Source organism: Leptosomus discolor, chromosome 7, assembly GCF_034619465.1.
Source record: "Leptosomus discolor isolate bLepDis1 chromosome 7, bLepDis1.hap2, whole genome shotgun sequence".
NCBI lineage: Eukaryota > Metazoa > Chordata > Aves > Leptosomiformes > Leptosomidae > Leptosomus > Leptosomus discolor.
The window spans coordinates 58,965,213-58,982,282 of NC_141397.1; the positions used below are offsets into that span (position 1 = coordinate 58,965,213).

At 38.8% G+C, this 17,070-nt stretch overlaps 1 protein-coding gene across 1 annotated transcript in view; it reads right to left on the reverse strand.

Moving 5' to 3' along the window:
* The window catches only part of NAALADL2 (N-acetylated alpha-linked acidic dipeptidase like 2), a 271,223-nt gene that overhangs the window by 206,937 nt on the left and 47,216 nt on the right, over positions 1–17,070 (reverse strand). Inside the window, exon 3 of the mRNA XM_086468611.1 lies at positions 15,297–15,567. Coding sequence (XP_086324737.1) covers positions 15,297–15,567 — 271 coding nt within the window. The remainder of the gene's footprint in view (positions 1–15,296; positions 15,568–17,070) is intronic.

Sequence of the window (17,070 nt, forward strand, 5' to 3'; positions counted from 1 at the left end):
AAAGGTAATAGAAACACCCAATGCAGCATCCATCACAAATAAATAACCTTCAACTAGTCATCCTGCCTAAAGAAAAAAATTCAGAAATATATTTGCAAATTGTATCTGAGAAGACGGCAGTCTGCAATCAGGACACGAGGCTAACTTTAATTAAACACTTCACTCTGTTATTTGCACAGCTCTGAAATTGAGGCTGTAGGCAGCATTCAGCAAAGCATAAAAGCAAACTCAAGCTGGCTGTAGATCAAAGGTGGACATCAACAAACGCAAAGAAAGCTGCAGATATAAAACTAGCTCTTCTCTAAAATTAGAGAAAAGGAAGAAAGGAAAGGGGAGATAACAGAGCTGTGCCCAAGTATGCCAAATCATTTGTTGGTGTAAACTCCGCTACGCTTTCTGACAGGAGCTGCTGCTCCCATTTCAGCCAAAAGCATCCCTCTGACAATCAGGGAACCCAAGCTGTCTCCCCATGATTGCTACCACACAAGCCTCCTCTGTTGTCAAAAATAGCAAGCCAGAGACAAAATAAACAGCCATGGTCATCTATAATATACATGTCTACAGACATGTTAATATTGAAAGTTACCTTTCAAACTTTCTCCTTCACTTGGTTCCAGCCAAAAAGAGGGACAGAGACCTCCCGTGTTTGTGGGGTTTGTGGCACACATCTGATCACCGTCCCTAGTCCAACGGAAGTGCTGAAGGCTGAACTAAGAAAGTAACGCGCCTAACTATTGATTTCTTTTACAGCCATGGCACCCGGTATGAGTAGGATCAGTCTGTTCCTTTGGGGTCAGGACTCAGTGAAGCCAAGTGCAAGTGCAGGAAGTTTTATTTCCTGTTCTACGTTACCAGGTTCAGGATTATCAGAAAAGGAAAAGATCTGAGGAAGGGTATAATTCATCATTTAGTAAAATAAAGACAAGTCAAACAGAAGACAGAAACAAATCAGGAGGGAATTTAAGAGTGATTTTTAAAAGGAGAGTTCTCGGGGTTTTGGTGGGTTTTTTTTTTTTCATATGAAATAATTATTTCTTACAGAGCTGCTTTTGCTATAAAGCAATAATTTCAAAATAACAATGTATTTGAAATCCCCTGGTGAGCTTTCCATTCTCTATTTTCTTTATGAAAAATTTGGCATAAGGCCTCAAAATCCAAGCAGGATGTCTTCTGGGAGCAAATACTGCTCACAATCTTTTGTGTGTCATGTGACATTAGGCCATTCCTAATGTTGGGGAAATCTCGTAGATGAATTTGTGGTAATTACACAGAAATGCCTCTGTGATATCCTGCAAATGACTAAACTGTATATTTGAAAGTAAATTCCCCTACCTTCCTGGACAAATCTGGACTTTACTTATCCAGACTGTCTCTGGTAGCACACGATTCCCTATCCTTCAGCTTCTTTTTATGTCTTATTAGAAAACTGGAATGAGAAAAATAATCTTACACTTTGAAAAATAACAACCTAATGTATTTCCAAGAAACTCTGTGAGGCAAGCCAAAAAGAGATGATTTGTGCAACCTGAATATTGCTATCTGAGCCCGAAAAAGCAAAGCATTACATACCTGGATTAACTGAAGCTGACTTTGCTCCATTACAATACGAAGAGATGCACCTGACCAACAGTGTCGGGACAGATTTAAATCACAGAACTTCAATACTGCCCCACATAGCCAGAAACATGTGTGTGGAATGATTAAATAACTAGCTGGTCATTAAATAACTTGTAGTTTTTTACCTACAAGCACTCTTCTTCAAACAGATTCATGACATTTTTTTCTTCATGGTTGTTTATACCTTCCTCTACAAGTTTTCTTTTTTTTACTCCAATATTCTTACTCATACTATAAAACTCCAGAGTAACTCAATATCATGACTCAGTGTCAGCTTGCAGTCAAAAAGGATTCTTTGTGTCTAGTTTTTATTACATAAAATTGCACACTACATTACAATGACAGCCAAAACTGTAATCGTACCAAAACAGGAAGAAAAAAAAAGACATCCCTTAACCTCAGTTTGAAAGCATTTGGCCTTGCAGACCAATTTCAGTCACAGACACATTTTATGCGCTCCCTCTTCCCCCTCGTCCTCTGTCCTGCTAACACAGCTCCTTTCCAGGCAGGGCTCTACCGAAGCTTCTCCTACAGTTGCTTTTGCTGTTCAAGTATCATTTTTAGAAAGACACGGAGGTTTAACTTGCTTGTTTACTTGCTTTTTACAGCTTATAACAAGTTGTTTGTTTTTTTTTTTCCTACCAACTCCCAGGGAGACTGAATTAAGATGGAAGCCTTTTTATAGCCTACAGAAAAGAACTTAGATTCTGTGTTTTATGGTTACAGAGCCCCAGATAAATCTGAGCTGACATAGCTCAGTTCCCAGTTGATAGTGCTTATCCTATAGACTCCTCCCTCTGTATCTGTTCTCAGCTTTATTTTTCCTTCTTTTAATTCATTCATACTCCCTCCCGCCCTCTGTCCCAAATCACATTCTTCAAGTTTCCCTTTAGCAGAAGGCAAAACTAACACTTGAATATAACTTCTCAATTCATGATATCCAGTGAGATATCTAACCAACAAATCTATTTTTTTATCTTTTCTAATTAGATTTAAATGCAAATCTAGTTTTTCAAGTATTCCAAAATAAAATGTTCTTATTTCCAGTCATATTATTTTGACATTTATTTTTAAATCTCTAAGAACGCTGCTTTGGTTATAGAACATTGAAGGACACAATATCATTTGATGCCTAAAACTCTATCAGAAACATTATTATTTCAAACTTTCATTAAGCAGTGCTGATTATTTGTCACCTCACTAGTAACAAAATTTTAAGTTCTAATGATTCCTTCTTGTACATGTTGAATATTATTTATATCCTCCTCTTTATAAGAGTTAACTGCAAAGATATCTAGTAGCATTAGTCCCTAAAGCATACAGTCACATTGATCACACTTTCCTAAGGAGAAACAGTAATCTGTATTTGCCAGCCTACTTGGTTTAGCTTATTCAGGGGTAATTATTCATGCAAATATGCATTTACAAATTACACAGACAAAGGATAAACTAAACAAAACACAACTCTTCAGCCGTGATGCAACTTCTCAAAAAATAAATCACAAGCTGGATATGCACACAGTAAATTTTAATGGGGTGATTTTAAACCTGGCTTTAAAATTTTCAGTGAATTTGCTTTATGTCAGAATCCAGTCCCATTACGTCAGAACTCAACTAATTCTCAAGGCTGGACTGCGGTGAGGCTGAGGTTTTATTGGCTACTCTCAAACACGAAGAATGAAAGCAAAACATCCAGAGGCTGCAGACTGCCCTACTTCAGTGGCCTTTTTATCACACATTGAATACAAACCAGGCATTCCCTCCTAGACTAGCTACAACCATTAACTCTTTAGAGAAGATGCTTGCACCTTACAGAAGGTGTCTGGAAGCACTTCATATACAATCAGGCTCTGCAGGCTGCAGCAGCAACTGCCAACTAGTCAGCTATTGCGTCGCAGCTGGGCAGGAGAGGCCACCAAACGGCACTGGGCACACTCCCCTCCGCCTGTTCGTACACTCAGCGTGAAAAACAGTGAAACATGAGTTTGCACCTACATATCCAGAGAAGGAAAGTAATCTCCCGTCTGAAATGAGAGGTCATAAGATCAGTGTCCTGTGAATGCAAACGCTCCCTCATCAAATATGTGTGCCAATTGCAGTGAAATGTTACGTGGAAATGCTTTTGAATCTGAGTAAAATCTAATAACTATAACACATTTGGTATTTTAGTTTCCTAGAGAGCAGTGTTCCAACTGTCTTCAATTGTTTCGGTTTTAGAGTTAGAAAGGCTGTGTCAAAACAAAAATATCTAGCAAATAGCCTTACAATGTTCAGGTTTCCAACTTTTGCCATGATGCAGACTACATCTTGATACAGCGTTATTTTCACAGGGCGAGAAGCCCGTTTCCCAATCAACTCTCATTAAGCCTAGTGCGTGCATAGGCTAGTTGCATTTCTATGCACACTTGCTATACAAACATATAAAACATCTGTTGTTGTTACTACAAGTACCTAGATAAAGATAAAATAGACATCTACCCCAAGAATGCAGATAACCCCATGGATGTACAAGAGGAGGTCATCCACTGCATCAAGAGAACACGTGAACTTTCAGAAACGTCAGCGAGAACTCTGTTTTCCAGAGTAGAAGAAATGCTCTTTCAGCGAGTACTTACAGTCCTTGCTTGGACAAATGTTACGCACTTGAACTTAATCAGAGAGATGTCCAACCACATGGTGCTGTAAACACAAATCTGAGCATTAAAGCAGCATTTTATCAAAGCTGGAGCAGCAAACATGCAGCCGCAAAAAGGAGAATGACACCTTTCCTATCTCGCATGAATTTTATTGTTTTGAGTCATTACGCAGATTCATGGATTGCTAAATTACCCCTGTAAAAAAAGGACTGAGGAAAAACATGTTCTAAAATTACAAATCCATTCAGATGACACAAAGGGACTCCAATGATAACAGGGAATATCCTTGAGCGATAACAAATTCAAGTGGACCAAATGATTGACCAAGACAAACACAAAGATGGCCGTATGTGAGAACAGCACAGCTCTGATTAAACAAGAATATAGTTCCATTTTTCAATCACCCAACAGTTTGTAAAGCAGACTTATCTTGAGACATGTGGCATGTGATTCAGGTACCATACATAAAAAAATTGTACCAGGAAGAAAACCAAGTTCTTTGTTGTATCAGGCTTTCAGATTTTGTTTTTAAAAATGTACTCAATGTGTTAGAATTGCTATTTGGTCATTAAATGTGATACAGTATTCTGCATTGCTTAGCCATCTAAAGGTTTTCATATGGCAGCACCATTTATCTTTCAGAAACAGCTAACCTTAATTTTTAATTATTTTTTGTTATTATTATTAACAGCAAGGCTTAAATGGGAGTTCAGGATAGGTCCCTGCCAGGTATCCTTGCTATAGCGTAATTAGTAGCTCACCTTTATCCTATGTCTTTCCAAAGGTCAGGGTGAAGGTTTTTCTGAATTCTGCCAAATTTCACAGACATTTTGAGCATTCATCTCTGCTAAGTTTTGGCAGAAACATCATGGAGAATTTGTGAACTTGGTTCCTGTGCTTTTAGCAGGGATGGAAAATCCTGAAGAAAAAGAGGAAATCCCGTGCAAAGGATAGAAACCGCTTCTTTTTAGGAAAGGACCCAGTAAACTGTTCACCTTGTACAGAGGTGTCCTGTTAAACTGCACCTCAGAAGAAAAGCTGGAAAAACGTTCACATTATCTGAAACATATGGGAAAGTCTGAAGAGATTCTGGAACCTGGACAACTTGATGGGAGGAAGGAGTAATCTGACCTGACATCATACAACTGACCTCACTGGTTAACGCAAGAGCTTTGACATCACTGCAGCCCATCCAGAGCTCTGGAGCTGGATCTGAACAGTTTCCTTCATCTTTCACACAGCCTGGAATCCAGGTCAGCCTCTTTTACAGCAATAGAGAAGAGCTCAGTATTATTGTGGTAATAGTACTTTACGGTACAGTTTTCAGTAAAAGCAGTTAGGGACATTACTACAGAACTATCAGTTATCATAGAAATCTGTACCCAATTCTTTCTCTTCACTCATTATGATCCCTCCTGCCCAGGACGCCGAACAATCAACAAAAAGAAACTAGGAATGGTGAGCTTTGTAAGTAGTCTCATAAATTCTGATTCAACCACAAATTCCCCTAATGGTCCATCTTCCAACACCAAGTCGTCCCTTCCTTAATTTTAACAAACACAAGAGACTAAATTCAATAGACGAGACAAAGAATGCACAACAGTCATCATTAAAAAGATTCACTATGATATAATCTACTGAAGAGGTTCCCTCTGTACTTCTTCATTTGTCTTTACATTTTTGGTACCCATTTTACTAACACTATACATGGTGAAGAAATTATCCTCATTGTCTGCAGAGAAAACTGAAAAATCGTGAAAGTTTATTTCAGGCAGAGCCACTCTACTGTCATTAAGACAACAGCAATAAGATCACCAGGGAAAGATCTGAACTGAGTCAGTCTTACCCCTCAGATCCTGAGCTTAACACTGTCCACACTGACACAATTCCTCATTCCAGATTTTTAGTTTGTGTCATTACATGATTGTAATATTTTCTTTTTAGCCTTAAGATGTAAGCGTTTTATATAGGTAAAAGGACACCGTGGACAAAGACATAAGAATTTTCTTTTCTTTTTGCCAGAAATGTAATTTTTAGCTTTTCATACTTCTTCACCCTCTTAAATACTCCCTAAGTAAAGACCGTGCCTGGCACGCATTGACCTGCAGTAGGAGGAACATCTCTCCTGGACGACAACGCAGCAGGAGCTTTCTTGCATATTTAAGCAGCTTTGCTCTCTAGTAGTCAAAGCCATTGCCAGACCTCTTCTATCCATATTCACCTCTGTCTGCCCCTCGAAGACACCAGCGTGAAGCAGTGAATCTTACAGGAGACAAGACTAACTCTATATGGTAACATAATTCAGTGGAGGGAAGATAAATTTCTTGAAACATCTTCTTTCTCACACACACCTACTCGTGGGCCAGTCACAAGCCGGTGATTGATTAGTCACCTTCTCTTTGAACGGCAGAGCACAGGAACATAAGAAATAATTATGAGAATAGAACTGATATATCTCACGATTAATTCACATTAAGGCCCTCTTAATGAATGAGATAAACACAGTAACTAATATTCATTACTTGAGGTGTTAGACATGAGACTGATTTTATTTAGTAGAAGAGACAGCGTATTAGACAGGAAAAAAAACTAGGAATGCCTAATTCTAGAAAAAGGGAAGACCGATGTATTTTCAGCTTTGTTCAGTTTGCACGGATTTTTTTATTATTTATAAGCGGATACTTCTCTCCTGGGACTGTGACTGGTGGGCACAATCAGAAGTGCTATATTTCCAACCAGCTTAAAAGTGAAATTCTGAACAAAAGGTTTTTCTCAGGACATTTTAGACCAGGCAGTGAACAGGCTCTGGCATTTTGACAGTTCGCATACTATACACCCAATGCACTTCTGCCAGCTGCACCTAGAAACCAAACTTAGACTTGCCTATGGTTAGTTACAGGGTCTTTTTTTTTTTGTTTACTATTCTTTTTTACATTTTTAAGAATTCAGTTCTCATATATTTTTTTCAACCAGATCTATCACAGCTGCACATTTTTTTCATGCTGCTCTGAAAGGCTTTCAAAAGACATTTGCTTCAAAGGGTTTTCTCTGAGAGAGGCCTTCTTCCCTTTTTTGGTGTCTCTTACTATTAAGGCTCTGTGTCCAGGTTTATAGCATTCCTCAAAGCAGCCTTTGGAGAGGAACATCCTTTGCTCTTTTATAGGAAAATTCTTCAACAAAGAAGTCAGACAAGCCGCTAACATCTGTCCTCACCAAATTACCCATATAATGGCAGCTTTATCCTCAACTAGTTTAGATTACATTTAAAACTTCTCATGTATGCTTTTTTTTCCTTTAGAACTTATTTTCACTCTTTCAAAGTGGTCATTTTAGGAGATTATATTTGAACTTCATATTACCACATCCTAACACAGATAGGGAATCTTCAGATTTGTTTTGGATTCTCAATGTTACTTTCATTTCAGTATTAAAAACACCTTACCAATGAGACCAAAAAAAAAAAAAACAAACCACTTTTGTAGAAAAGCATTCAATGAGCTAGTATTATTACACATAGAAAAAAAAAATCCATTTTTAAAATTTTGACAAGATGTTGTCCAATAATGGCTGTAAAAGTTATACTGGTAGATACAGATAACTCCTAAGATAAAACATATCGCTAAGGCTTCAACTGATAAGATCTATCATGTTGCATTGAAGATTCAAAGTCACTCCTGATTCTTTTCAGCTCCTGATTCTTTACAACTGCCATCTCTAAGAGACAAGAAACACCACCATTAATTAGACTTTTTCTCTATTACAAAAATAAAATAAAAAAAAAAAATCAAGTGCAGTATATCAGAAAAGTAGTTTGTTCTTTAAAAAAAAAAAAAAAAAAAAAAAAATTTACAGTGATTCTAAGCCATATTCTTATGGATGACCGACTGATACCTGGGACTACCAGGGTCAGAATCTGGTGACCATGCTCCCAAGTACAGGATCTATAGGCATGGTAAAATGTAATCTGCCTCCCACTGCAGATGCTTATGAATTGCTAACGTTCCTTAAAAGGGTTTAGGGCTTGCTTCTCTTCCTCAAAAATAAACTAAAAAAAAATGAGAAGAAGCAATAATTTAATCACTATTCTATTTTACAGTCACTCATAACCAAGTAGCATTTTAACCAGTTCTTTATTGTTTACGCATGAAACCACATTTTTTTGGTCATTGTTCTCATTCTATCAGTTGTAGTTCATTCCTATCTCATTTTTCTCATCCTAGCAATGTTTTAAAAACTGACAATATTTGCTTTATAGTCTCTCTGTTGGAGGAAATTGTTGCTTTTGTTTTTAGTGTAAGCATGATCCCTTCAAGGACGTTTTAAACCTTGAAAATACTGTAGAAATTTAAAAGATCCCTAAACCCCAAACCAAACAGCTTACAGCAAAGGTAGCTTTTTACTCGGAACTCCTCCTCTGAGGAGGATATTGCCTTTGTAGACTTAAACAGAAAAAACTCAGGTTTGTTGTTGGTACATTCATATTTACTGAGACATTCATATTCACTGAACTGCACAGGTGATTGAAACTTGCCAGGGCTAAATTATACAATAAAGTAATTAAAGAGAAAAATATTTCTTGGAGAACCATGCATTTGCAGAAGTTACTTCCACTTGTATTCTCTCATAGTAACTACTAACAGACAAAATTCAACTCTGGTTAAAAATGATGTCATTCCCATTGATTTCAATAGGAATTTTACTTGCACTGAAACCTGAATAAAGCACCAAACCCATTTCCCACGTCCGCAGTGCTTGCACTCTCCAGTTCTTACCATGCAATTGGAATGTAAATAATGTTTATGGTTCAACATTGCTCCCTCTCAAATATTGCACAGAGGCCTTACTGAAAAATGCCTTTAGCTGATTATGTGCAACGGCACGGAAGTGCTCAGTGATCTGTTACATCTGCAGATAGCAAGATGCCTCACCTTTTGCTTTTTTTGCATTTAAAACCCCTCATTATTAGTGACATCATTACTAAAATGTCACTACTAATATTTTATTAGTAAAAGACTAGTACAGTACTGACTGGCAACTATAAAACAGCAAAAGGTTTTGCAGCTGTAGCCATCTGCATCTCTGAAACCCTGCCCTTCAACGATGCAAAAATCTTGCAGCAATATTAACCGGGCTTTTGTGCGTGATGAACTACTAGAATTTTTAGGGAACTGGATAACTTTACTTATGAATAGTTATGTGATATATGCCATAAAACTGACAGGATGTTCTGCAGGACATCTCTTCGATGATTCTTTTCTGTAGTCCTTGACTGCAATTTTAAATTATATAACCTTCACATTGCATTTCACAGCTTTCTATATGTAATTGTAATGGAGTGGTAGCTATGCTGTAGTTAATGTTGAATGTTGTTTTCTGTTTAAAGGTCAAGTCTATTCTAAAATCCATATTCTTAGTGAGATTGTCTTGAAAATTTGCTGTGCCTACTTGGTATGCAGAGCAGTGGTCTAAATTATGATTATTTGTGGAAGAGGTTTCTGAGAAACTCTTCTATAAATAAAAGATAAATAAAGCTCCTCTAAAACATCTAAATGTTACAAAAATTGCATGAGTCTTCTCATTTGTGTGTATGTGTTATTCAACCCATAGCCCTAACCATCTGCAAACTGATTTCAGTTGCTAGGGATTCATTTTAGCTAGTACATATCTCTTCAGAGAAGGAATTTTAGAAAATGTTAATAAAGATAATAATGAACTAAATTGGCGTGCCTAAAAGAATTAAACGCACACATGTATCAAGATTCCCTCTAGCTTGATATTTTGCACCAATGTGTCATCAAAAATGACTGAAAGACTTAGGGTCAGATGATGCGATTATTTCATCTAAATTATATGCACTTATTCAAGATGTGCAAGTGAGCATGCTGCAGAAGGCTCATTTTGAAATTTTGCCTGGGGATAAAAATAACCTGGGAGGATTTTAAAATTTTCTAAAACCAACCCGCTGACACCAATCTTAATTCAGAGATACTGTTAAGGAAATTACCAGTGATTAGCTAGAGGGAAGATAAAAGATAATAAGGGTGCACTAATCACATTTCCAGCACAATGAAACCGAATCAAATGAAAGCAAGCTGTTGGGTCAAGAATCTCCTGATGCATTTGTTCCTCCAGAGGAACTCATAACCTTGTGGTGCAAAGCTAGAAGTACAGAGAGCTGCAGGTACTGCAGGCAAACAGTGCTGCAGTACCATAAAGACCTAGCAGAGAGGGGAGGGAACTGTAAGGCATCCAAGTGGGGAGCCTGTAATAAATGGGAAAGATTAGAGGAATGGGTAGTAGAGGAGAGGAAGGCTCCCAGGGTGAAGGACCTGGGAAAGAAGGGGATGGACGGGGAGAGGAGACATCTTGGCACAGCCATAAGAAAATGGGGTATCTGATAAGATGTGAGCAAGCGCTCCTCCTTGAGAAAGAGGATCTGACAGCAATCTGAGTCCTGCTTCCCTTATTCCCATCTCGCCAAGACGAAAGAATGGTGGGAAGATCACCGAGTGAGCTTAACAGATGGGTTTGTACTTCCCATAGTGCGTCAGGTTGCATTAATCTCTGTGGTGGGTTCTCATTTAGCTGAGAAAATGTCACTAAAACAAATGAACCGAAGCAGGCTGATATGCTCTCAACAGATGCAGAGAATCTCTTCTGCATATCATAGATAGAAGCAGACAGTCAGTATTCTCACTTGCCTGCTCCCTGCAGCCCCTCCAAAACTAATCAAAGATATCACTGGCTGATTGGGAGCATAAATGCCTAAAATCAGCAGACACTTCAAACAGACAAATGGGTAGAATCAGTCAGGGAATGTGGACGATGGCAGAGAAGTGAAGTGACATAGGAGAGGAGTCCAAGCAGTCAGGGAACAGGGACAGAGGAGTGGGCAAAGTACAAAGGAGACATTGTCAGGTGTTGGGAGAATTGCCTTGGAGATGGGCATGATTCATTTCTGTCCATGAAACCGTCAAACCCCTGCCTGTATATGCGTTTCCATTTCAAGAATGCGCCAAGTACTTGTACTTTTCATGCATCCTCTCCTGGTTCCTGAACCAACACAGTCCTTTCAGTGTATGAGGTCCTGGAAAGAAAAGGGATATTTTGCTGGGCTTGCTGACAGCGTCCATGGTGAAAAAATGAAAGGACAGAGGACATCAGCAAAGGAACCAACCGGGATTTGGTGCATTCAGCAGGCATTTATTCCTGAAGAGGCAGAGGAGTGTAGCATAGCGTGAGACAATGCCATATAACAGAAGACACTGAGTATCTCTGTTTAAAGTATTAAAGCAGAGTTAGCATTGCCAAAAGTTCCTTAATGCTTCCAGAAAGCAAAGGGTGAATAAATTTAAGTTGAAAAGAAGGTGAGGAAAACTTCAGGTCACACAAACACAACTTCAAAAAAAATCAGGAAATATAAAGCAAATACAGTCTTCACTTTGCTTTAATTATTCTGTCCTTGACTGTTGTCCCAACACACCAACCACAACATCTGCTAAGATCTTCCCTTTACAGTCGCTAAAAAAACAGGGAACAGAGCAGATGAATGTTGCGACACCAAAACTGAACACTCGTTTCTTCCTAAGTTCGCCGTACTCCGTGGGCCTGCTTTAAACCACCCGCCCAGACGACCCGAGTACCACCCAGCCTTCTGCCGCACTTCCAGCCACGACGTATCCTTCCTTACACTTCGCTGCACGTGGGCGATCACCGTCAGGTGTGTGGACAGACGGGCTACACTAGGCACCCACACCGACACTACTTACCAACGTGGTACTGAAAGGAGGACGCTGGCTCTGGGGGAGGTCACAGGCACTTCTCGGCTCTCGCCGAAGGTTCCCCAGCTCATCCCCCCGCTGCTCTGCCGCTGACAGCACCTGCAGCCACAGCTCTCGGGTCACCGCGCACTGTGAAGGCAGCGAGCAGCGCATTTGGATTCACCACACTACACTCGCTCGCAGACTGGTTAGATACTACTTGACAATGCATTTTGCTTTAAGGCATAAATGTGATGCGATGTAATTTCCCTTCATATATGTACTTTGTTGGCCAGAGTGGCTTTCCTGTTCCCATCACACAGACAAAAGGTTTAAACTCTATAAAAGGTGGCTGATATTTAAGTTTTAATAAAAATATATTTCACATATGTCATTCTTTCCTTAGACTGACCTAGTCTACAATATATTATTTACATAACAGCTGCAATATCTATTTCAAAACCCACTAGACAGCCCTCTCCAGAACACTAGGCTGCCCTGCCTGTCACTGTGATGGGTAAACACTGTCACCTTTTCAGGGCCTGATGAAATATAGAGAAGTAGTAAAGTGCACCATCCGTCACAATGGCACTAAGTAGGTTTTTGAAGTAGATTTCAGATCACAAATGCTCACATTTTCACTCACAAATGCTGTTTAGACTGTTACCAGAAAGCGCAAATTGGATGGCTCATATACAATGGCCATATGATGACTGGACATGACAGGTGGTCAAAGAAAATGAGTCTTGTTATTCTACAAATAACCTTGTCAACATGAAAGTAGAGCTGTACCTCTGCTAGTAACCAGACTGCAATAACGTAATGGTTTTATTTGCTTGAAATTCTAGCAACCCAAATATACAAATAACATACAATGAAGCAGCAGCATTGAAGCAATATTAGCAATTCAACCTGATTATGTGACACACAATAGAAGTTTTCTCCTAAAGATGTGTCACACTTGAAAGAAAATTACTCAGATTATGAGTGGCTGTTACAAAAACACCTTTTCACAGTAAAACCCTCATGGCTTTGCAATCACAACCCACTGCAAGATATTAAAAATACGCAACTTGTAGTTCCACTGCAAGCAATCAAGTCACCCTCTGATGGCTGAAACCAGCAACAGCCACCACCCGCTGCTTCTCATTTAAAGCTTTCTACTTACATTAGCTTCAATAGTAGAGATTACTGCGTAGGATTGAAAGTCAGGAAGGTTAGATCACTACCAACCCCTCTGTGGCACACACAAATAGGGATATTTCCCTTTTAGGCAAAATTCCAGATCTAAGGACACTTTGGGTAGACTTTTTGAAAAATAAAAGAAAATATCTTAAGTTTTTTTGAGGGTGCTAGGTATCTCAAAGAACTGACTGCAAAATTGTGCATTCTTTGCCTCAAGTACAAGCTTTGAGTTTTGCCAAACAAAGTTCCAACCCTAGTAATGAAGACAACGCAGTGTGTGCGGTCCTCATTTCTGCAGAACTCATAAAAAACTGCCCTGAAACATAACTGAAAGTGTACATGTTTTCCTGGTAATGACATCAATGATTTTTCCTGGAACGCTGGATTTCCTTTAATCTGATGAATTTGTTAGCAACACATCGATTTTCATGAAATAAAATCTCAAAGGACACAACTGTACTTTTATCTCATTACAGTTACTCTTATTAAGTTACAACGAGAAAACAGTATTATATATTGAGTTTCTAAGTGATAAATGTGAGAAGCCAAACCCATTTATTAGTAGTTATTATTTGCCCATGGAAAACTTAAAAGATACATCATGCAGGTTAGGACCTACCCTAGCCTATTTCATTTCACTTCTTAACTACAAACTTTACCTTGCAGTTGTTGGGTTGATAGAGCCCCAGAACAGAGGCTGTATGGAGGTAACCACCATGAGACTCAATATGGAAAGCAGGCATGTAAGATACGCAAAAACAAGAGATGGAGAGAAGCATCTCTCCCAAAGGGGAACAAGATCTCCATACCTTCTCCTCTCTGGAATAAATCCCTTCGACTAGAAAGCTTCAATGCTTTTAAGAGAGAGAAGCTGAAGCTTGTGGACTTCAGGATGAGAAACTTGAGGCACTGACCTTCTACCAGTCCAAAATTCAAAATTGTATTAATAGCCCATAAAATCGGTTAGTTAGCATCATGCAACTTTCCCCGTTCTGACTCATTACAAGATTTCCACAGTGCATTACATGGTACCAATAAACATGGGCAAACACCATCACAAACAAAAGGAAAGCATAAAGCAGTTGCATTTTACTGTCAGAAATTCACTAACTGATATGCTATAATTATTAAGATACTCACAAGGCATAAAGCTATTTTGGAAGAAGTATCCTCCAAACCGAAAGCCATTCACAGTCTGTTCCTATATAGTCTTATTAGCGTTCTAAGTCATGAAAATAAACTAATCTTTTAAACAATAAAGAAACCAAGATGGAAAAACCCCTGCATGATTGGAATAATATATAATATTTTAAAATGGAGGAAGACAACAGTAATGCAGTTAGCAGTGAAATCACAATTTTTCTATTTGAGAAATGTTTATTTAGATTTATACTATCTCAGCTAGGAAAATAAACAGAAATGATGACCCCTTTGTGCACACCCAATATATATGGAAAGTAAACACAAGAAGGCAGCCAGTGAAGCCAGTAAAGAGAATAAAACAAGATAATCCAAGATCTTATTTCACTTGGCAATTAACAAATCCCAATAGGTAGGATCTTTTCACTGACAAAACTTCCTAACAAAAGCTACAGTAAGATAAAACTACAAATCAGGGTTTTCAAGAGGAAATGGAGCAGATGTGTCAACTGAGTTGCCACAGAAGAAAGTATGTGAGATCCACGACCATAATTCAGGAGCTCCAGGTATTAGTCCAGCACTCCCGCTGGTCTCACTGTAAAAACCCTCATCTTACCCTTCCTACAGGCATCCCTCAAACCAGTGGCATTTATACATCAAAAAGGATAAAATGTAGCTCTAGACACAGCTTTCAGATTTTTACACTCAAGCAAAAGATGTCAATTCATACACTGAGATGCTTTAAAAAAATAATAAAAAATAAAAATATATCATATGAAGTGGTTCAGCTCTGACTAATTTTTCAGTTTCAGTCGAGACTGGCCACATATTTTACCTAAACATATTTATTTTAAGGCTAGGCATTTCACCATGAACTTGGCTGGCAAAGGACACAACAAAAGCTGATGTTTTCTGACTCTATTTCAATACAAATGACAGAGACAAATGGTCATATTACCTCAAGAGTTCCTTTGGCAGAGTAAGCTGCATATGAGTACAGGAGGTCTTGGCTATGAAGCATTTTGGTGTCTCTGTTGCACTGTTGTCCACTAGGATAAAAGCATTCACCGCTGTTTTTCAGAGTTACTGTGTTTGAAGAAGAGCCTGGTAGGTCAAGTAAAACAGAGTAATTTACCAGCCGGACATCTTCAAGGCCTTGGGAACTCCACTGAACCAGGATTTTCATTGCAATGTCTACATCATCTTCTCTAGACAACTGTAATAAATCTCTAGGGAAAAAAAAAACAAAAAAAAAAACACAAAAGCAAACACAGTTTTAGTTTATTTCCCACCAAGACACTTGTACCTTAGTATGCATCAGTCGATAATTTTACTCATAATGTATCACCAAACATACAAAAAACCCCAACCATTCACCCCTATTTTTTTGCAAATAATTTCTTACCAATTATGAGACAAAAGCAACCACTTTTTAGGAAATAAAAATAAGAAAAAAAAAATATAGGAAACACATCCATTGGAAACTCAGAATCCTACAGAAAGTATCACAGTAATGGTTTCAAAATCCATTTGTGGCGCTGATCAAGTTTCTGACATACCATCAAACGAATCAACCATTGAATATGAAGAACACAATCTGAAGTAACATTCCAGGGACTCCAGGGAGGGCGTGATGCTGAAAATTAGTCGTGATTTTACATTTGGTTTAAATTCATCAAGTAAAGGCAATTTGCTAAACAGAATGGAACTGTTCCCCCAAATATTGTGCTAGCTGTCAGAAAGTTTTCCTCGGATTTCCTACCTGCACTGAAGGACGACCTGAGCCAAGAGCTTGGCAAGCATACGACACGAGCCCGGAAACTATGTTGGCAGTATCTGCCAGACAGGCCAACTGAGATTTCAGATGGGTCAGTCTGGGCTTGTGTCACTGGGTTTGTATCGCTGTTCAACACCTGCTGCCAGATGGGCCACCGGATGAAAACGGTGACGGCACTGAAGAACCCCCCTGCTCCCCAGCAAATGCCAAAAAGACACAAGATGCAGAGAGTATTTTAAAGGTAACTTTAGACACGCTGCAGGGACAACCAAAGGCTTTCCCTCCTTATGGAGGCAAACTCTTCTATAGGAAAAGCAGGGCAGAAATAAAAGGAACCATTATTCAAATAAAAAACACTACTCAAATGCAGTACAAAAAGCTTATGGAGTATTTGCTGAATTTTGTGAGGATTTTCATTTTTTTGGGTGTTGTTTTTGTTTTAGGGTGGGGTTTTTTTGGTCTGTAATGTTCTCAGGGTAGGGAAACAAGGCTAAGAATCACATAGGTATTGATTTCCAAGCACAGAAATACTGACACTGCCTGAAACTCTTGTTCACAACCTTCTCTTCACTAAAAGGCCAATTATATTTAGATGCTTTAGGGTCCTCAACAGAATCTTAGAAAAAACCCTGGCTGTCTTGCACACATCAAAAGCAATGGTTGAATAATGCACAGTCTTTTTAAAACCATTATTGAAAGCAACAGGTATTGGAAAATCCCACCAAGTGATTTACAGGTACCCTCGTGCTATTCAGAACTCAGTTGTGACGCTGCAGGCAGGATGCTCCCGGCTGAAGGTATCGGCACTGCTTCCATCAGCGTCTGCACTAACCCCACGGAGATTTCCACCAAAGAAAGCTTGTGACAGAAAGTAAGCACCAAGACTCCCTTCTCTGCCCCAACAAAACTATCTTGTGGTTCAACAGACCTTTAAAAAAAGAACATTTACCGCCTA